The sequence below is a fragment of the Papaver somniferum genome, chromosome 1 (assembly GCF_003573695.1).
Source record: "Papaver somniferum cultivar HN1 chromosome 1, ASM357369v1, whole genome shotgun sequence".
Taxonomy (NCBI): Eukaryota; Viridiplantae; Streptophyta; class Magnoliopsida; order Ranunculales; family Papaveraceae; genus Papaver; species Papaver somniferum.
In genome coordinates, this window is record NC_039358.1 from 75,915,277 (window position 1) to 75,937,615 (window position 22,339).

At 36.5% G+C, this 22,339-nt stretch overlaps 2 protein-coding genes across 3 annotated transcripts; both read left to right on the forward strand.

The window, feature by feature from the left end:
- Window positions 1–652: 652 nt before the first annotated feature.
- LOC113291109 (protein MID1-COMPLEMENTING ACTIVITY 1-like) lies at window positions 653–5,409 on the forward strand. Of its 2 annotated transcripts, none has more exons than XM_026540683.1 (7): window positions 653–1,927; window positions 2,384–2,796; window positions 3,056–3,165; window positions 3,867–3,938; window positions 4,558–4,664; window positions 4,818–4,911; window positions 5,094–5,409. In XM_026540683.1, the coding sequence occupies exons 1-7, from the start codon at window positions 1,520–1,522 to the stop codon at window positions 5,144–5,146; spliced, it is 1,257 nt and encodes a 418-aa protein (XP_026396468.1). In that variant the 5' UTR covers window positions 653–1,519; the 3' UTR covers window positions 5,147–5,409. The 2 variants fall into 2 exon arrangements, with proteins under 2 accessions (XP_026396468.1, XP_026396474.1); XM_026540689.1 differs by having other exon boundaries at window positions 1,520–1,927; window positions 4,818–4,902.
- A 646-nt stretch (window positions 5,410–6,055) lies between these two features.
- Window positions 6,056–9,008, forward strand: LOC113291123 (glycerate dehydrogenase). Its single transcript, XM_026540694.1, has 13 exons — window positions 6,056–6,272; window positions 6,372–6,455; window positions 6,535–6,675; window positions 7,050–7,171; window positions 7,252–7,333; window positions 7,432–7,504; window positions 7,581–7,672; window positions 7,820–7,894; window positions 7,968–8,075; window positions 8,158–8,235; window positions 8,331–8,375; window positions 8,510–8,624; window positions 8,710–9,008. Exons 1-13 carry the CDS (start codon window positions 6,150–6,152, stop codon window positions 8,730–8,732), a joined length of 1,161 nt encoding a protein of 386 aa, XP_026396479.1. The 5' UTR covers window positions 6,056–6,149; the 3' UTR covers window positions 8,733–9,008.
- Window positions 9,009–22,339: the final 13,331 nt, after the last annotated feature.

Consider the following 22,339-nt stretch of genomic DNA (forward strand, 5'->3'; position numbering starts at 1 on the left):
TGGCAGTTATTTGACTTTGTACATAAAAAAACGAAATTCACCCTGACAGCAAAAATGAACGTCCTCCACTAGCAACTAGCAAGTGGAAATGCAATTGGTTCTCTATAAATTGACAGAACCAGCACAAGAAAATTAATTGCTTCCAGTTCGTCTAGATAGGTGGTTTGGCAGTAAGTCCATGATCTTACTATCAAAATTACCCATCAGTAATAATAAATTGGATTTGAACTTATGCACCAAAAAGGAAAAAGAAATCACACCTTCACCCACTGCACAGTGCAGAAAAGTAAAAGCAACATGAGACAGGGATATTCCCCATTCCACGTAATACCCATTATACCCACCACCATTGTCCACAACAGTCTCCGAATTTACCATCATGGCACTACTCTCCTTTTGTGGTCAATGAGAACAAAGGGGTGCTTTAAAATTTACAGTATCAAATACGCTTTGGAAAACCCTTTACCTGTACAAATCAACTAACAAAAACTGTTTCCAATCTCAGATTTCAATTGGGTTTTTGCCGGGAAGGGCAATGCTCACCTGAAAAGACATGCTTACCGGAGTTGAGGTTATTTGGTAATTAAATGAAAAATCGGGGGTAATGTTAAACTCTAGTCTGTCCTGTTACTTAACGCTTGTCTGGCAGCGGTACTTGAAGCCAAGCAAGTGAGAAAGGAAGAGCTCTGTTCTGTGGGTGGCAAACTCTCAGAGCTAGTGAGAAAAAGAAAATCTCTCATTTCTTCTCTCATCAGAAATTCTTTGTTTTGCGCAAAGCAATGTCTGTAACTCACAGAAATCAGAAATCTTTTTCAGTTTTGGACCATTTCTAGTCCTCAAAAAACATTAAAAATCCCGAGAGAAAAAAGAAGAAGAAAACAGAAAGAGAGGAGATACTGGATAAACTCATAAACCCTAGTTTGTTTGTTTGTTTTTTTCAACTGACTGGGAAAAATACAGATCTTCATTTCTGAATCATCATCTTCTTCTTCACTCATTACTAGAAACTGATGTTTCCTTCGGTTTAAGGGATAAAAAAGGCAGTAGTTTCAAGATTTTTGGAAGAAGAAAGTGAAGAGATTTCGATCTTGAAAGATTCTGAAGAATAATAAGTCTTGAATCTTGTGAACAAAGTGTTTGATTTGCCCTTTTAGTTTATTTTTGCAAATTTTGCATCTTTTTCAGGTATTGCCTTGAATACTTGTCTGTTCATTATCTGTACTACACCGACAGTTTCTCTCTGTTCTCTACATTTTTTCTGAAGTGAACAATTTCTCATTTTCAAGAAGCAGAAATTTCAATTTCCTCAATTCCTATAGAGATCTAATTGAATAGAAGAAAGTTGAAGTTTTTGGAAATGTGGAAGAACTAGCACATGAGAAGTTACCGGGGTTTGAAGAAAAGTTACCTTTTTTGGTAATTTGTTGATTGAATTTGTAAAAACTGGTCATTTATTTGGGTCAATTTCAGAGTTGATGGATCTTAATTGAGGTTTTAGATTTAGAGAAAGGGGGTGAAGATGGCAAGTTGGGAACATTTTGGGGAGTTAGCAAATGTAGCTCAACTCACCGGAGTAGATGCAGTCAGGCTAATTTCGATGATTGTTAAAGCAGCTAGTACAGCTAGAATGCACAAGAAGAATTGTAAGCAATTTGCATTACATCTTAAATTGATTGGGAATTTGTTACAACAACTTAAAATCTCTGAGTTGAAAAGATATCCAGAAACTAGAGAACCATTAGAACAGCTTGAAGATGCATTGAGAAGGTCTTATATTCTTGTGAATAGTTGTCAGGATAAGAGCTATCTTTATCTTTTGGCTATGGGTTGGAATATTGTTTATCAATTTAGAAAGGCTCAGAGTGAGATTGATCGTTATTTAAAGCTTGTTCCTCTTATTACCCTCGTCGATAATGCACGATTTAAGGTATTGTCTTAATCTTACATCTGGTCTACAAATTCAATTATGATTTGATTATGAAATTTGGTTTATGTTGTATTTTTTGTTATCTATGGGTCCATCTGATAATTGCAGTCAAAAGGTGATTTTGTACCCCTTACTGAAGTTGAGCTGCAATTTAACAAGGAATATGATCAGTGTATACCCTACTAGTTGAGAATTAGTAAGCCTTGTTATGTCCTGTTTGACTCTGCAAGTGGATCTAGTTTATCGAAATTCTAGACCACCTGTTATGTTAAATCATTTGCATTTACAGTCTTGAATAACTGATGCAAGTATGAATGACTGGGTTGCTTGCTTTTCTGTCTTACAACACCTTTGTAATTGAACAGAATTGAAGTAGGAGGAAGTTGACAAGTTGTAGAGTATAATGATTGTAATGTTTCATTAATTTATCTGGGTTTTCCATTTTTCAATTGGCAGGAGAGATTGGAAGATATCGAAAGAGATCAACGTGAGTACACCTTGGATGAAGATGATCAAAAGGTGCAGACTATTATTTTAAAACCAGAGCCTTCAAAGAATGACACAATGGTGCTGAAAAAGACCCTTTCGTGTTCTTATCCGAACATGGCTTTTGAGAAAGCCCTGCAAACAGAAACTGAGAAGCTTCAAGTAGAACTCCAACAATCACAGGCTAACTTAGACGTTGGTCAATGTCAAGTAATCCAACGCTTGCTCGAAGTCACAGAATCTGCAGCAAATTCTCAGCCGATGACACCTCTAAAAAAGTCAGTGAAAAAGGATCCAGATCATTCATACGTAGATTCTGACAAAGGGCAAACCTATAGTGAAAGCTACGTTGCACCCAGTGACACTCGCAAAGCACCCTCAAGGTTGGCTTCAATTTGGTTATTTTGAATACCGCATGTAGATCATAAATTTATAATGAGAAGAATAAAAATCATATGGTAGGTATATGCATTTCGAAGGCACAAAGCCTCTGTGAAAACCTGTTGGAAGTATCCTTGGGTCATTCCAGTCTTATGGGATGACAGAGGCACAAGCTGTTATACTGTGCCGTTGGGCAACAGAATCTATTTTAAATGTTGTTACACCACTGTGGTTTTCTAATCTTATAGTAATGTTGTGCAGAAATAGTTCTTCAGTTTCATCCGGACAAGATCTATTATCAAGAAGAGGATCACAGCGGGATGACGAATGGAGTTCAGATTTACTTGGCTGTTGTGCAGAACCTGCTTTGTGTATGTTACCGTGCAACACCACTTCTGTTTCAAGATATAGAGTTATTCCTATATCTTCTGTTGCAAGTTAGTTTGCTAGGTTTAGATTATGCATACACTTGTGCCTCTCATGTTCTTCAACTTCTTATGGATTAAACTTTCCTATTCCCGGATCTTGATCATCGGTGCATATCTCTTACTACATATGTATGTTTATGTGAATATGAAATTCTGGATTTAATGCCCGGTTCTTATTCATCTCTAAGTGCTTTCTTACGGTGTTTGCTTACCATCCAAATATATTGGAGATTAAGTGATAGCACTTATCATAGGAGGGTGAAAGTATATTGACTAAATTCCTCACCTCCTAACCTTATCCTGTGTATCTTTCAATGTTCATCGTTGACAGTTATCCCCAACTTCTACACTATATGCATCAAAATGGGATAGGGTCTACACTATATGCATCAAAATGAGATATGGAAAACAGAAAATCTTATTAGTGTCCATACTAACTTAAGATCATGTTAAAGTATTGATAGGGAAAACTGTAAGCGTAAGGCCGAAAGGATAGGTTTCGATTTATTATCATGTTTTCTTTCCCTAAAGTCTAAAGATCTTCTTCTATGCTTGTTAGGACACGTCTTCTTTTGTACTTGTGTAAACACTAAACCTCACCTGATCATTTGAATAATCAATGACCAGCTTATTAAATTTTGCAGGTATGAAGACTTTATTCTGTCCTTGCAGTACATTTTCAAGGATTAACTCGGTGGTTGCTAACAGACACGTTTGTAAGTTGATTTGTGATTGTTTTCTTTAATTGACATTCTCTCTTTCTTTGGGTCATATGCAAAAAACATCTTATGGCTTCTTATTTTACCTGAAAAAGTTTATTTATGTTAGGTTCTTCATGACTTTTCAAATATGAATTGTAAATTATGTTCTCATTCACGTTAGATGAATGTGGCAATTAAGTTCTTTTCGGATGACTTAGCAATGGACAAAGTGAAATGCGGGAGAGAAAAAACCTTCTTCGGTTTACATTGAAATCCTAGATTCAGAGGTTATAAATCAAAGATGTGCCAAAATCCAAGCCAGCTGACACATGAGTAAGGAACAGTTGGTAGGTTTGTTGCCGGAGGCCTAGAAGTTGGAGGTTGAAATTCAATTCTGGACATCAAAACGAGTGTAGAAAAAACTCATAGTTTGGTTCGCTTATAGAACACAGACAGTGTGATCTACAATAAAGTCTAGGAGGCATCCTTTGCATCTGAACCAAATACTTCTTAAATTTTTAAAATGCTAGAGAACAGCCGGATGTTGTTTAAAGATCTTATTAGAAACAATACATCTGTGATTGGGTCTTCGAATTTAATACTTAGAAAGCAATTTTGTGTGCTTGATTATCAGCTCCAGGAGAAGCATGTAACGAATTAATGGCATATTCACTGATATTGGCTTGCTGTTGCTATACCTGCTGCGTAAGAAGAAAGCTCCGCAAGATGCTCAATATCACGGTAACTTGTTTCCCTTTTCGTATCATGTCATGCCACAGTTGTAGATCTCCAGTAGAGGGGTTCTTTTTGTGACTATTCAGACCTAACCAATCTTCAAGTCAATGTCATTGTTTCTTGTTATACATATAGACCTGAACGGTTTCTGTTTTGCAGGGTGGATTTTGTGACGACTTCCTCTCACATTTGATGTGTTGCTGTTGTGCTCTAGTCCAAGAATGGCGAGAGGTGGAAATGCGTGGTATGCACGGTAATTGCCATTTAACTCTCTAAGATTTAAGTTTCTTTTCAAGTTTAAAGAACACTGTGATAGCATTACCTATAAATGATATCTAAACACACGGTATCTCTATATAACTCGCACAGCCACTAGTCTTAGTTTCATCCATTAAGTTTTCTTTTTAGAGAGTATAATAAGAAACCAAATTGCAGGTCCTGAGAAGACAAGAACAAGTCCACCACCTTCTCAATACATGGAATCGTGAACCTCAACCGAATTTGCAGGTCCTGGTAGTTTGTGCAGAGTAAAATATATGGGTAGATAATTCATGTCCTCGTCGTCAAGCTCCCTAATTCCTCTTCTGGTCGATGATGACCAATGGTTGTTAGTTAACCAATGTTCATTTGAACCTTCCTATAAGAAATCTTATGCGTCATTAATATAGATTTTTTTTTTTTCTAGACATTCAACATCTGTATCATAGATTACTTGTTTAATGGAAAAATAGTGGTTTGCGTTATTCTTTCAGATATATTTCTCTTCGTTTACCTCGTAGAGTTTTCTTAAATTGTAACAAAACAGCAACTACGCACTAATCGGCCGAACTGGACCTTTACGAGTGTGCATTTCTTATGCACAATGAATATACGCAATGGCCAACTGGTGCTCACAGTGTGGTTCTTGTTCATCTCCTCTGCTTCCTCACTTGCCAGATGCATTCCATCTGGACAACTTCTATGAACTAAGCTGGGCATCCCTGCATAAGCATGGTGCAACTCGTTTAGAACCAGTGCGGTTATACCAGTTATACCCCCATACGCGAATCCAAATCCAAAATGATGGGGCTGTCATTAACGAAGAAGAACAAGGCTGTCTAAAGAAAGCTCCTCTTATCCAGATTAACACAACGAAAGGATCTGACTACTCCATCTGGCAAAATGCCACTCAACAAACACAATGTTATCATCTTCAAGGATAAAGTCACATAACCATGACAACTACTCCTTATTTAATACAACAAGGTGTACCAAATTATATACCTTTTGAGCTCTTAAAACCAATCATTTTGATTACTCATTTAAAAGGACAAAACATGAATCCTCCTAGACACCACAAATTGATGATGAGGTATGTGAATGCAATTCAATATGCTAGTCTTTATCACAAAGGATCAGGACAAAACAAAAGAGAAAAAAGGTCTGTTTATAGTTGATAGCCTCATACTTTAAAATATTTGAAACTGCACTGAGAGCTTTGAAGTCTTGATAATGGCTACACCAGTTTCAATAGAGGTTTGGAATCCTAATGGGAAATACAGAGTTATTAGCACAAAACCCATGCCTGGAACCAGGTGGATTCGTCTCCTAACCGATCAGAATTGCCGTGTTGAAGTAAGTAATCTTCTGTATGACTATTTAGATTTTCTTCAAACTTTCAGGTACTAATGAACTCACATAGTCTACTTATTGTGTGTTTTCCTTCATCCTTAGATCTGCACTCAGAAGAAAACCATCTTGTCTGTGGAGGAAATTCTGACTCTAATTGGCGATAAGTGCGATGGAGTAATCGGACAGGTTGGTACTGTTTTTTGTTTTTAATAAGTTGGTTGAGTTTTTTTGGGGTTCTTATTGTGAGTTTTGGTGGTTATTGCAGTTAACAGAGGATTGGGGTGAGGTGTTGTTTTCAGCATTGAGCAAAGCAGGAGGAAAAGCTTTCAGCAATATGGCTGTTGGTTACAATAATGTTGATGTGAATGCTGCTACTAAATACGGTGTCGCAGTTGGTAACACTCCTGTAAGTCTCCCTCTCTCTAAAAGCATGAACATCTAGTCATCTATATTATGCACATAAATATCCTTCATACCATCTGGGGATGGGTCTGTCTGACACATCAGTACCAGACTGTGAAATTCATGCTTTGTATGTCCTGCTGCGTAACTATTGTTTGACATCATCAGATAGCACTGCTGTCGGGGTTGTTTTTTTACATATCCTGAACTAAGGCCACCAATTTTCATTGGTTTAGTTGGATTTGGGTTACAGTAAAATGGCTCAAACTCACCAGTATAGATAAGAATGCTGCATATGAAACTTATATAGTGAATAGTGATGTGTCTTTTGGAAGGTGGTATCCTAACCTTAAGATGGTTCAAATGTTTTCTTGGTAGGGTGTGCTTACAGAGACTACAGCAGAATTAGCAGCTTCACTTTCACTAGCAGCTTCCAGAAGAATAGTTGAAGCTGATGAATTCATGAGGGCTGGTTTATACGATGGCTGGCTTCCTCACCTGTAAGACTACTACTTCCTTTACCTCTCCCATTTTTTGTAATTATACAGTACTAGAATGGCTATATTATCGTTCTTGATAGGTTTGTGGGCAACTTGCTAAAGGGACAGACTGTGGGAGTTATTGGTGCTGGTCGTATTGGATCTGCTTATGCAAGAATGATGGTAGAATCCCTGAAAAATTGAATTGTTGTTCTAATATTTAAAGTTATTCTAATTTATTAACGCTGTATAAAGGAATGCTAAGTTTTATATACTTACAGATTGAAGGGTTCAAAATGAATCTTATTTATTTTGACTTGTACCAAGCAACTCGACTGGAAAAGTTTGTTACAGGTAATTCAGAGACCATAGACTACATCTGCATTGTTGCTTAACATCTTCCCTTAAAATTGTTGTTTATTTCTTGCAGCTTATGGCCAGTTCTTAAAATCTAATGGTGAACAACCTGTTACTTGGAAAAGGGCATCATCTATGCAAGAGGTTCTTCGGGAGGCCGATGTGGTAAAATATTTGTGCTTGATTAACTGTATTCGTATGATGTCAGTGAAAACCAAAATTCGAAACTTCGGAAACTAGGATTAGTCAACAAGTTTTATTAGAATTTCAGGCCTACTTAATAAGACGACTTCTGTTGATGTGCTTTTCTAGATAAGCCTTCATCCAATCCTGGACAAAACTACATACCATTTGATTAACAAAGATAGCCTGGCTATCATGAAGAAGGTGAGAATCTTCCATGGTTTTATTTTGGTTCAAATATCAGTTGCATTCATTGACAAAAGATCTGCATATACAGGAAGCAATCCTTGTAAATTGTAGTAGGGGTCCTGTGGTTGATGAAGTGGCTTTGGTGGAACATCTGAAAGAAAACCCAATGTTTCGTGTTGGTCTTGACGTCTTTGAGGTAAGGAAATTCCACTGTTCTTATTCGTAACATGAGTTATCATTTCCCAAACTTTGAATTAACTTATTCTTTGGTTTAACAGGATGAGCCATTCATGAAACCTGGACTCCGCGACATGAAAAATGCTGTTGTGGTACCTCATATCGCGTCTGCTTCCAAGGTAAAAAGAATTTCCAAAGAAAATGTGGTTCATTTATAGCTCAATCATGCATGTTAAAATCCTCATCATACAATATGTATTCTTGAACTTTACAGTGGACTCGTGAAGGAATGGCAACATTAGCAGCTCTGAATGTCCTGGTATGTCAAAGAAAATAACATTACACATTCAATTTGTGACCAATTTTTTGCAAACTTTTCAAATGTCATGTTAAGCTTTGCGTGGTAAAAATTGAACGAAATGCTTAGTACTTTCCTTGATTGTGCTCTGACAGGGGAAGATAAAAGGATATCCAATTTGGTCTAATCCAAATCAAGTTGAACCGTTCTTGGACGAAAACTCCCCACCTCCAGATGCTTGTCCAAGCATTGTTAACGCTAAACCCCTGGGTAACAATGAATGAACTCCTGTTTCTTACGTAATAATTCGTAAATTTTTCGTATTTTTGATCTCTTATTGATATTCTATTTGTAGGTTTAACTGCTTCAAAGCTCTAAGCAGATGGATTAAACTCACATATGGGAAATAGGTTATAAACAGAAGATATGCTAGAAAGTTTACGTTATGTACTCCAAACTGTTTCCATATGTTCAAAGGGAAGTTTATGACAGAAAATATTCGTCTTTTGCGCCACACTGCTAGTAATGTATTAAATGTTTCTCCCCTCAATTTGCATCTTGTGTATAAGAGAAAGTCTTTCTGTGGAATAATTCCATCTTTCATATTCCATGACACCTCAGCATTTGAAATTGATCTTGGAAGCTTAAGTCGTACGATGGAATCACAGAAACGGAAATCTAAATAGCGCTTGACGTGAATTAAAATAGCATTAAACATTTAGTTTTGTGTTTTTCGTTTTAATGTTCTCTATCAGGTGAAGTGGGATTTTTAACTTTGAAAATGGACATGTCAAAAGCATTGGACAGGTTGGAATGGGACTATCTAATGCAGGTTCTCAAGAATTTTGGATTCTGTGATAAATAGTGTCATTTGATATACCAATGTATCAACACAACTCAAGTTGAGGTATTTCTAAATGGTTCATCCTGTCAGTCTTTTCATCCTACAAGAGGTTTAGGGAAGGGAGATCCACTATCTCCCTACTTTTTATCATTGCTATGGAATCTTTGTCTAGAAAATTAGCTTACCGTGAGTAGAACAAGACTATTACTGGAGTTAAAATAGCAAGAAGAGCTCCAAAGATAAATCATTTGCTTTTTGCAGATGATTGTTTGCTCTTCTCAAAAGAAAATTTGGACCAAACTAGGAATCTTCTTGAAGTCATTGATGAGTTTAGTAAATGCTCAGTTCAAGTTATTAACTTCAACAAATCTTCAGTCTACTTCGGTAATAGTGTCAGTCCTTCAATCTGTGAAACTTTGGCTGGTATTCTGCAGGTGCCCATTATGGATCCTAAGGAGAAGTTTTTTTTTTTTTTTGAGACGAAAGGAATGTATTATTGGATTATGTGTTCAGTACACAGTTTTTATCAACTTGAAGTTGAGCTCTGATCTCAAAAGGAGGAGAGCTAGACCAAGAAGTAGTCAGACTATTCACTCTAGCTAGCCTAGAGAGGATGTCAGCTATCTTATTTCCTTCCTTAGGAATGTAATAGCATTTCCAAAACTTAAAAATACGAAAAAACTCTTGAATATACTTAATCATATTGAAAAGCTGTCAGTCTATTGCAGCATTTGTGTTGACAACATCCACTACTGTTTTAGCATCAAGCTCGAAGTGCACTTTATCTAGCTTTAACTCCTTCGCCCAATTCACAACTTCCCACAGTCCTATACATTCGGCTTGCTCTGTGCTCTTAATATCTTTCAGTTGGATGCACTTTGCTGGTTTTTGAGCCCCTGCAAAATTACGAATAATTAGTCCAATGCCACCAGACTTATTAGAATGTAAGAAAGTCAAAAAGCGGGGGTCTAACAACACCACCCAATATTTCGATTAGCAATCTGTATGGACTAACTCCAAAATACTTTGCTAGAGAATCAACTAGACAGTCAGACTCAATCTAGATAAAAGTATCTCAAAGAGTTAATATCTCTCTCTTGATTTGATTTTTACTCAAGCTAAAAACAATAGCGAGTCTTTATCAAATACAAGGAATACTTGGAGGGTACCAAAGAACAATGTCCAAGGGTCAATCAATATCAATCAACATCCAAAGGTTGGATTTCCAATTGATGATCACGAACGAACAACCTGTATCATTTCAATTATATAAAATATAATGCGGAAAAGAAATAACACAAACACCAGAAATTTTGTTAATGAGGAAACCACAAATGCATAAAAACCCCGAGACCTAGTCCAGATGGAATACACACTGTATTAAGCCGCTACAGACACTAGCCTACTGCAAATTAACTTCGGACTGGACTCTAGTTGAACCCCAATCAGTTTCCCACCGATCCAAGGTACAGTTGTACTCCTACGCCTCTGATCCCAGCAGGATACTGCGCACTTGATTCACTTAGCTGATCTCACCCACAACCAAGAGTTGCTGTAACCCAAAATCACAGACTTGAAGAAAAGTCTATAAGAGGATAAATCTGTCTCCCACAGATAAACCCTAGGTTTTGTTCTGTCTTTAGATATAAAATCAAGGTAACATGAACCAATTGATAATCTGGTCTTATATTCCCGAAGAACAACCTAGATTAATCAATCACCTCTCTACAATCCTTCCTGACTACACAAGCGGATTGTCGAGGAATCACAAACAATGAGACGAAGATGTTTGTGACTTCTTTATCTTGCCTATCGGAGAACTCTCACGATCTCAAGTCAATCAATCGATTGTACTCGTACGATAGCAGATGCAAGATCAGATCACACAACTACGATAAAGTAGTATCGGTCTGGCTTCACAATCCCAATGAAGTCTTTAAGTCGTTAACCTTATTTTAGAGAAGAAAATCAAAGGTTAATGGAGATCGACTCTAGCGGGCGCACTAGTAGCACACAGACGTGTGGGGATTTTTTTTGCACAATGCTAGATGTCTCCTTTATATAGCCTTCAAATCAGGGTTTTTCCTTAGTTACAAAGCAATCCTTATTCACCGTTAGATGAAAACCTGATTTAGATTCAAGCTAATATTTCTCAACCGTTAGATCGAAAACTTATCTTGTCACACACACTTGGGTAGACGTTTACTGGGTTCGTGAAAACCATGCCCAAACGTGTACGTGTATGTTGGTTCAACATAGTAACCCAAAAGGTTAACCATATGAGAATTTCATATTAACCTTGTTCTTCTTCACCATAACTAGTTCAATTGACTAAAATGAACTAGTTAAAGAGTTGTTCAATTGCTATGAGATCTTATGTAACTACACAAGATATAATTGAAACAAAGATGATTCGATTCGATTGAATCGGCTCATGAACATTATAGGCACGGTTTGCATAAAGCATTCCTTAGTAATTTAATGTTTCATGTTCAGAGCACATCTTTAGATCATAACCTCATAAGTTCACAAACAAGTTCGCGGACTTAAGTTAATCGGTTGAGTTTTCCAAACTCAGCAGAAATTCTCGGAAAGAGAACTTCTGCCAGTTCGTGGACTTAGCACACAAACGAGTTTTAGAAAATCCCAGCAGAAATTCTCGGTCGAGAACTTCCTTTCGCGGACTTGGCAAGCCAATTCAACAATCCTCCCGATTTCTCTTGATCAACAAAGTTCGAAAACTTCGGTTCAACGAATAGATGGTTATGTAATCTAAACTCTCATTTCAATTATTGAGACATTCTCAGAGGACGCTATGTAGCCGTTATTCACAGACCGATTCATGTCAGAGCAATTCTCAAAGTGATTGAAACTTTTCATGACTTTCGTCACTAGGTGGAGATAAACTTGATCAAAGCGAAATGCTTTACCAACACACGATTTCGAGATAAAAGATATGCAATGAATGCTCAACTCGAAATGTCAAATGTGTATGATCTAGTCTATATATCATACGACTTTTGTCTCATAAGAAGTAGGAGATAGAAGAGATAGACTTTTGAGTGATAGATAAGTTCAAGTCTCCACATACCTTTTTGTTGATGAAGTTCCACGGTTCCTTGTATAGATCTTCGTTGTTGTATGATGAATCTCCATTAAGTCCTTGAGCTCAAGTACATTTTTCTATCCTAGTCCGAAACTTAGCTATGTAGGCTAGAAATCAAGACTTATAGTTTCGATCACTAACATTGACAAACATGCTTGAGATAGCAACGCATGCGAGGTTGACCGAGCTATGCTCTAACAATCTCCCCCTTTATCAATTTTAGTGAAAAAACAATTAATACATATGGAATACAAAAAAGATAAACTTTAGTGGCTCCTATTCCATATTCTAATCTTCAACGTTCCTTGAAATATTCGTCCTTCCAAGTACTCCAATGATCCCAAAGGTTGTAAGTTTGGCACCATCGTTGTTGAAGATCCGTAGCTATAGCAATGAGAGAAATCGAGATTCTCGATCATTATTATACAGTGTCATAGTATTATTATATAACATCAAAGTCCAATTGTATCACGACTTTAACAATAATACTACGGTGATATGTGTCACTCCCCCTTAGTCAATACTCCATCTCGATCATGGAAACCACTCCCCCTTACACAATGATCCGAAAACCATATGTATTTGTAGTGTGAACTACAATATTTCTCCCCCTTTTTGTCAATAAAATTGGCAAAGGTACAAGAATGGGATCATAATGAAATTTCCACGAGAGACATTTCATGACCAAAAGAAAAATACATACCAACTTAATTTAGATGCAATCTAATAGCCGAAGCTAACAACATTGATCAAGGAGTTTTAAGATACAAGATAACCCCTATAAAATTCCACAGCCGCACTCCTCGCAAGATATTACCATTAAGCACAAGTTCAAAAGAACTCTCCCCCATTTGATGTCATTCCCGAGAGAACAACAAGAACGACCTTAATTTCGAAAGAAAAGAAGGATTTTATATTGGACACCAAAAACCATAGGAATGATTTTCTATATCCAAAGCTCAACCAAATTAACCATAAGTAAACCCATGATTAATTCAATTGGAATACGCAACTAAATCAAAACACAAAAGTGATCAATTTAATTGAAAGTGATCAACATAAGTAAGCTCACGGAGCTACGACTAAGTCAATCACACGGAGATGACTAACTTAACCATTCAAATACTCAACATAAGGAAAACCTTACGGAATATATGACTACATTAACCAAAGAACATGATAGTGTATACTTTCATATACTCAACACAAGAATTTGTGGAATATATGAAAACTCAACTAGATTAATTACAGGAGAACCTATAATTAATCTAATTGGAATACAAATAACCAAACTAATCATCGAAGTAATCAATTTAATTATTTTGGGATCAACATAAAATAACTTATAGAACCCCGACTAAGTTCATCATAGAATATGACAACCTTAACCGTACATGTACTCGACATAAGAAAGAAAACTTATGGAGTACAAACTAAATAACCAAACAGGTTGATTAATTTAGTTCTTAATGCTCGACATATAGCATCTTACGGAACAACCAACAAAGCCAAGGTAAATCGACTTAGTTGTAAGGTTCTCAACATAAGACACACAATGGAGCCTTCACGGTAAAACATAATAAAATGGATCAGTGAAGATCAATACCGTGGATAACATACAAGGATTTATTCTATTTTCTATCATAACGACATAATAGACTTTATCCTTGTTGAACAAAAGATTTTATCCTATTTTCCATCAAATTAATGATTACATAGGCTTAACTTTTGTATATGTCAAAAGTCCATTCGTCCTTTCATCAATACGAATACCGATTCATGAACGCCTTTGCTTTTGACTGCAATATGGGACCTTCAAGTTCACGGACGTAAACAATACATATCCCATAAAAATATTGCAATATCACCAACCATTAAAATACTGCAATAAACATCATCCTCCAAATATTTTTAGAATTTAAAACCAATAAACCTAAAAAATAACATAAGAAGATGAAAACAAAAATAACTATGTGTAGTCACAATCATCGCTATTCAAAGCACTAGTTATTCTTCCAACTAATCTAAAAAGAAGACTTACTAGGCATATAAGAAGATGCATTACCCATCACCTTCATCATCGGACAATTTCCAAGTAGCTTGAATTGAATCCAACTCTTCCTTGAGCTTGGGACACTTGGTTCCAATTAAAGACACTTGATATTTTAAGCACTTTACTCTTGCATTTACCTTGCACACACCCTTGTAAACTTTTTGAATAAGCCTCAAGGTGGTAGGGTATTCAACATCAAGAGGAGTACCTCTTTGTCGCTTGCGAACATTTTTCCTAATACGTAGAAAGGTACATGGACGAACAAGTTTGGGGACCCCAAGAGAATTTCCAATAAAATCAAGTCCACGATCACGGCAAATTTGGCTAATCAAACAAGGATAGCCTAACATCTTGATGTGAGAAGTCATCGTCATCATTTGAAAGATGATAAAACCACAAATGTCAAGATTTGTATTGCCGGATTCAAGGAAGTAGACTAATTCTGCAAATTCATAACTCCACCAAGAATTCTCAATTGTGGAGGGACAAAGGTTAGAGATACCGAGTTTTCCAAACGCCATTAAAGCAATACTAAGATCATTAGTAGGAAACTTTCCTTGACTCCAAACAACCTTCTTTCCACAAAGTCCAATAGATATATCATCATATGATGGACGTTCATCACTTGGTCTAGGTAACCGTACGTTCCCCAACGGTATTTCGACCCTTGAAACTAACTCTCTATTAACGAGGAACCTTTCTCTATTTATCATGGATTTAAATTCCATCTTCGTAAAATCAACATCATGAATGTTGGCATATAATATCCTTGTTAGAGAATCAAAACCTTCACCAAGGCCTATTAAAGATATTCCCAAGATTGAACTTTTTGAAGCAACCTAAATCCTCTTCATGTCCACTAAAGGTTTCCAACTTCTTTTCTAGAATAAAACCTTTGGAAGCAATTCTATCAAAAGTTCTAGCACAAGAATCATTCACAAACCTAATTCTAAGAGAATTTTGATCACAAGGAGGATTCAAGCTAGAGGATTTTGAGATTTTAGAACTCCTTTTCATGCTTCTAGAACCCATCATAAAGAGATATACGAGAGAAAAATTACTTACTTGAAGAGAACCTCAAACACCCTTCCTTTTGATTTCTTCAAAGAAGCTTTAATGGTAGAGAAGTACAAACCCTAGTTCACGTACGCGGACGGAAGATGAGAGAGAAAAAGGTTCGCGTACCACCAACATATATATGTATATCCCTCATTCATGGGCTTGGGGTGTACACGAACGGTGACCCACAAGACTTAGGGGATATCCTTAGCCCTTTTCACATTAAGGGTATGCAACCAACATCTAACAGAAGCAATAGAAAGCTAACTAAGCACAACACAACTGTACACAATAAAAACTATTTCTTGCCCCACTTCAATATATGTACAAATGGGGTAAATGCCAATCTTGTTACCAAGAGGCATAATACGCAGAGGAGTTCTCATGCGATATGTCTGGTTGATAAGTGTGAACAGTCCCTGTAGTATAATCAAAATAATGATGATAGTCAGGGCAGTTAGAGCTTCCTATCCTTCGTTTATTCTGTCTAGAAGAAGGATTCTTCCGATTTCTAGGTTGTACAGTATCAACAAGTTTAATACATACGAAACCCTTTTCGGAATGATTCTTAGACTTAAAAGAATTAAATTTTTCTAAGAATTTGAAAACGCCTTCGAACGCTTTAAACAAATCTTTATCAATTGATCCATCACGATAGTATTCCTCATAGAGATCAAGAGTTAATCTAGTGAGGTTCCATATCCTTGAGCGTATTGAACGTTTTCCCAATTGTTCCTTCTTTTTATTTTTTCCTTCAGATTGCTTCTTAACATCTAAATCTCCCCTTTTAGATAAAGTAAGATTATCATGAAAACCCAGAGATTTTAATCATAACAATCTTTGAACAATCTTTACAGAATTCTGGCGTGCGTTACAGATGCCAGGATCAAGTTTTCCAAAGAAATTTCCCATAGGAAAATTTATATGGAACGAACAAACACAAACTTATTAGGTTTACCATGTTTTCCTGCTCTGATACCAATTGAAAAAGCGGGGGTCTAACAACACCACCCAATATTTCGATTAGCAATCTGTATGGACTAACTCCGAAAGACTTTGCTAGAGAATCAACTAGACAATCAGACTCAATCTAGATAAAAGTATCTCAAGGAGTTAATATCTCTCTCTTGATTTGATTTTTACTCAAGCTAAAAACAATAGCGAGTCTTTATAAAATACAAGGAATACTTGGACGGTACCAAAGACCAATGTCCAAGGATCAATCAACATCAATCAACAACCAAAGGTTGGATTTCCAATTGATGATCACGAACGCACAACCTGTATCATTTCAATTATATAAAATATAATGGGGAAAAGAAATAACACAGACACAAGAAATTTTGTTAACGAGGATACCGCAAATGCAGAAAAACCCCAGGACCTAGTCCAGATTGAATACACACTGTATTAAGCCGCTACAGACACTAGCCTAATGCAAACTAACTTCGGACTGGACTATAGTTGAACCCCAATCAGTCTCCCACCGATCCAAGGTACATTTGTACTCCTACGCCTCTGATCCCAGCAGGATACTGCGCACTTGATTCCCTTAGCTGATCTCACCCACAACCAAGAGTTGTTGTAACCCAAAATCACAGACTTGATAATAAACAGATCTGTCTCACACAGAAAAGTATATAAGAGGATAAATATTTCTCCCACAGATAAACCCTAGGTTTTGTTCCGTCTTTATATATAAAATCAAGGTAACAGGAACAAATTGATAATCCGGTCTTATATTCCCGAAGAACAGCCTAGATTAATCAATCACCTCTCTACAATCCTTCCTGACTACACAAGCGGATTGTCGAGGAATCACAAACAGTGAGACGAAGATGTTTTTGACTTCTTTATCTTTCCTATCAGAGAATTCTCATGATCTCAAGTCAATCAATCGATTGTACTCGTACGATAGAAGATGCAAGATCAGATCACACAACTACGATAAAGTAGTATCGGTCTGGCTTCACAATCCCAATGAAGTCTTTAAGTCGTTAACCTGATTTTAGAGAAGAAAATCAAAGGTTAATGGAGATTAACTCTAGTGGGCGCACTAGTAGCACACAGACGTGTGGGGGATTAGTTTTGCACAATGCTAGATGTCTCCTTTATATAGCCTTCAAATCAGGGTTTTGCCTTAGTTACAAAGCAATCCTTATTCACCGTTAGATGAAAACTTGATTTAGATTCAAGCTAATATTTCTCAACCGTTAGATCGAAAACTTAGCTTGTCACACACACTTGGGTAGACGTTTACTGGGTTCATGAAAAACATGCCCAAACGTGTACGTGTATGTTGGTTCAACATAGTAACCCAAAAGGTTAACCATATGAGCATTTCATATTAACCTTGTTATTCTTCACCATAACTAGTTCAATTGACTCAAATGAACTAGTTAAAGAGTTGTTCAATTGCTATGAGATCTTATGTAACTACACAAGACACAATTGAAACAAAGATGATTCGATTCGATTGAATTGGCTCATGAACATTATAGCCACGGTTTGCATAAAACTTTCCTTAGTAATTTAATGTTTCATGTTCAGAGCACATCTTTAGATCATAACCTCTTAAGTTCACAAACAAGTTCGGGGACTTAAGGTAATCGGTTGAGTTTTCCAAACTCAACAGAAATTATCGGAAAGAGAACTTCCGCCAATTCGCAGACTGGGTTTGCAGACTTAGCACACAAACGAGTTTTGGAAAATTCCAGCAGAAATTCTCGGTCGAGAACTTCCGACAGTTCGCGGACTTGGCAAGCCAATTCCACAATCCTCCCGATTTCTCTTGATCAACAAAGTTTGAAAACTTCGGTTCAAGGAATACATGGTTATGTAATCTAAACTCTCATTTCAATCATTGAGACATTCTTAGAGGACGCTATGTAGCCGTTATTCACAGACCGATTCACGTCAGAGCAATTCTCAAAGTGATTGAAACTTTTCATGACTTTCGTCACTAGGTGAAGATAAACTTGATCAAAGAGAAACGCTTTACCAACACACGATTTCGAGATAAAAGATAAGCAATGAATGCTCAGCTCGAAATGTCAAATGTGTATGATCTAGTCTATATAGCATACGACTTTTGTCTCATATGAAGTAGGAGATAGAAGAGATAGACTTTTGAGTGATAGATAAGTTCAAGTCTCCACATACCTTTTTGTTGATGAAGTTCCACGGTTCCTTGTATAGATCTTCGTCGTTGTATGATGAATCGCCATGAAGTCCTTGAGCTCAACTACACTTTTCTATCCTAGTCCGAGACTTAGCTATGTAGGATAGAAATCAAGACTTATAGTTTTGCTCACTAACATTGACAAACATGCTTGAGATAGCAACGCATGCGAGGTTGATCGAGATATGCTCTAACAGAATGAACCATCATAGTTTATGGTCACAAAATCTAATGGAGGGGGTAACCAATTAACAGAATTGCGACATATTTTTTTTGTTTGTATTGGCTATTCTGTTAAGATTTGAAGAGTGTTCTTCAATGAAGTCTCTGCATCTTTTTATGGTTTTAACTGGCACTGAGTTGAGATTCTGAAAAACTTTATCACATCTGTCAGACCATATGCACCATGCAGTAATGGCTCTACTACAGATTTCCTTCTCTGTAATTTTCTTCTGATGCAGTTCATCAAACCAACTGCCTATCCCATCCGAAATACTGTGCAAGCTATTAGAAGTATATCATGTTATTGCGAACCAAACCAATATGGGGAAATTGCAGTCCCTTAGAACATGAATTGGAGTTTCCTGAGCTTGTCCACAGAATGGACATTCATCTGAAATACCTGGGATTTTTACGCTGAGAATATCTCTTGTAGAAAGGAGATTAGACATAGCTTTCCATAATAAGTAACGGATTCTTGGAAGGACCGGAAGCTTCCACAAAGTTTTGTAATTCTTAACCATTATGGGACCCACAGAATCTGAACCATGTTGATCTTCATACATTCTGTGATAAGAAGACTTGACTGAGAAGGCACCGTTTCTTTCTAGAAGCCATATCAATATGTCCTCCTAATTCTTGTGAATAGGAATATTTAAGATGTAGTTAACCGTGGAGCTTTCAAATATTTCTTAGAGAATAGTGATATCCCATGATTTTCCTTCTGAATTGAAAAGTTGATATACATACTTGTATTGCTGATGAGAAGAACAATTCTGTTTTGGTTGAGGAGGAAAACGTAGCTCTTGAATCCATCTTTGCTTCCAAACTAAGATTTTCTTTCCATTGCCCAAACTCCAACAGCGGTGTTTTTGAACAAATTTAATCTCAGAGGTTATGCTCCTCCACGACCATGTTGTGTTTGCTTTCTTCTTCAGATTATAGAGATCTCCATCGGGAAAGTATTTGGCTTGGAGAGATTTTGTCATCATTGAATCTGAGTCTGAGCAAAGTTTCCAGGATGATTTTGCGAGAAGTGCTCTATTGAAAATATGCAGATCACGAAAGCCTAAACCTTAAGGAGAAGTATCTTGGTCTTCCTTTTTCATTGGTAGAAATAAAAAAGTACCTTTCTCTACTCTTGTTGGAAAAATGAACTCAAGATTTTCTAAGTGGAATGCATCTAATCTCGCTGAACCTGGCAGAACTGTAATGGTGAATCATGTTCTTAATGCTATTCCAGTACATCATATGACTTCCTTCAAGTTACCTGATCAAACTATAAAAAATTAAACTATATTCAAGGAAAATTCTGGAGAAGAAAGGACTCAAATAAAGGAGCAGTTATCTCATGGAAAAACTTGAGCAGAGATAAGGAAGATGGTGGTTTATGATTCAGGGACTTAGAATGTTTCAATAAAGCACTTCCCTCTAAATCTGCATGGAGATTATGTTCTAGAAGCTCAGACATTTGGTCCAAATCTATCGGAGCAAAATATTATCCAAATGAAGACATATTTGATTATACAGTTAAGGATGATTCTTCATATGCTTGGAGAAGTACCAGTTCCCAAATTAAGTTTATTCAAGATAACAGTTTTTGGAGTCTTGGTGATGGTTATTTGATTAGAATATGGAAAGATTTATGGGTTCCTGGTCTTCTTTCTCCTCCTCACCCAAAACCTGATGCAGTCAATCCTTCTTCATATTTGGTGGTTAAAGATTTATTCATTCAAGGATCTAATGCTTGGAATATCAGCCTCTTATATGAACTGTTCTCACCTGAGCTAGCAAGCACTATTACTGGATTATCCATACATACTCAGCAATCTGATAAACTCATCTGGAAGCTAGAAAGTAATGGTTCCTTTACTGTCAAATCTGCATACAAGAAATTATATGCAGATGCTCATGGACAATCATACTTCTCTGATGATAAGAAGAAAATATTCTCCTATATGTGGAATCTGTCATTAATTCCAAGAATTAAACACTTCTATGGAAATGTCTCAGATATATTCTCCCTACAAAAGCTAGAACCCTTAGATATTCTGCTCATGCTGATATCAGTTGTCCCATGTTTGGTCTCTCTCAAGAAAGTGCCTCTCATATCATAATGCATTGCCAGTATTCTAGAGCAGTCTGGTTTGGAAGTACATGTCTTCTGTTTGATTCTCAAAGTTCCATTGAGCAAGAATGTTAGAATTGGATTTCTCAGTTTAAACAAGGTGTCATTACTTTAGAAGTTCTCACTAGAAGAATGGTCACTGCCTGGGCAATATGGAAGGAAAGATGTTCTAAGGTTTTCGGTAATAAGTTTTTGGAGCCTCAAGAACTTATCCTCAGGATCTCTATCATAACCTTAGAACATATTACAATTAAAACTCAGAAAGCTCCTAAACTTCTCAATAGAGAAGCTAGAGCTTTTCTAAAATGGTCTCCTCCTGTGCAGGGTGTCTATACTGTTAATTTAGATGGTTCTTTTAATCTTTCAACTAAAAATGCTAGCACAGAACTAATCCTTCGCAATTTTACAGGTACAGACATGGGAGCAAAATGTACATACATTGACAAAGCTCTAAGCCCGGAGCATGTAGAGGGACTGGCTCTGCTGGAAGCTGTGAAGTGGATGGAGAACTTGAAGCTAGATGCAGTAAATTTTGAAACTGATTCAATGATTCTGGTGGAAGCTATCACTAAGGGCCAGTTCAACATAAATTGGCAATTTCACAATTTTATTAGAGATATTATTTCATGTTTCAAAAAGTATAAAAACTGGAAATTTTATCATGTTCCAAAGGAACAAAATAAAGTGGAAGACATTCTTTCTAAGGTAGCTCGCACTGAGAAGCTAACTAAAGAATGGTCTAATAATCCATCCAAATTGTATCTCAGATCAAATCCTTCTTGAGATGGAGGGGATCTCAGTTTGATGAATGAACTTTCTTTCGTATAAAAAAATGTTCTCTATCTAAAACATGTGGAGACTAGATTTCATTATTTATTTTTATTTTAATATTCTCTTGTTATCTTTCTTTTTGTATTCTAGTTCAAAGCTAGCGAATAATAAACCGAAACATCATACATACCTTCATTTAAGGGATTTAAAAATTAACATATATTTTCTTTCTTTTTTTGGTTAAAAGGAGAGCAAAAATGGATCCGATGAGTGTAAAAATCGTATGCGACTCGCCGAGTCTTGTAGTGAGTCAGATTTTGTTATTATGAGACCAAAATATCCCTTTTCCTATATCGGGAATAAATTTTGTTTCCAATCCTAATCAAATCATCTCTACATTGATCAAATGAAACATAAAGAAAGGCGCATATAGTTGGATTGGTTACTGTTATTATATTGTCTCCCGCTCTCAATTATATTATTACGAATATTAATATTTAAATTTGTCAAACGAGAAAAATCCAGTTGAGAAACCCATGAAAGTGTCGAACTTTTCTGTGTTTGTTGTTATATATCACGATGACGCTATGTACGACTACACCTGCTATAGCTTCATTCTTGATC

Bases quoted from the DNA above. Each gene is read 5' to 3' on its own strand.
- LOC113291109 (XM_026540683.1), top strand. From the start codon at position 1,520: ATGGCAAGTTGGGAACATTTTGGGGAGTTAGCAAATGTAGCTCAACTC. The intron at 4,665-4,817 runs GTAACTTGTTTC...TCTGTTTTGCAG, and splicing joins GCAAGATGCTCAATATCACG to GGTGGATTTTGTGACGACTT. The intron at 4,912-5,093 runs GTAATTGCCATT...ACCAAATTGCAG, and splicing joins GGAAATGCGTGGTATGCACG to GTCCTGAGAAGACAAGAACA.
- LOC113291123 (XM_026540694.1), top strand. From the start codon at position 6,150: ATGGCTACACCAGTTTCAATAGAGGTTTGGAATCCTAATGGGAAATAC. The intron at 7,505-7,580 runs GTAATTCAGAGA...TATTTCTTGCAG, and splicing joins ACTGGAAAAGTTTGTTACAG to CTTATGGCCAGTTCTTAAAA. The intron at 8,376-8,509 runs GTATGTCAAAGA...GTGCTCTGACAG, and splicing joins TAGCAGCTCTGAATGTCCTG to GGGAAGATAAAAGGATATCC.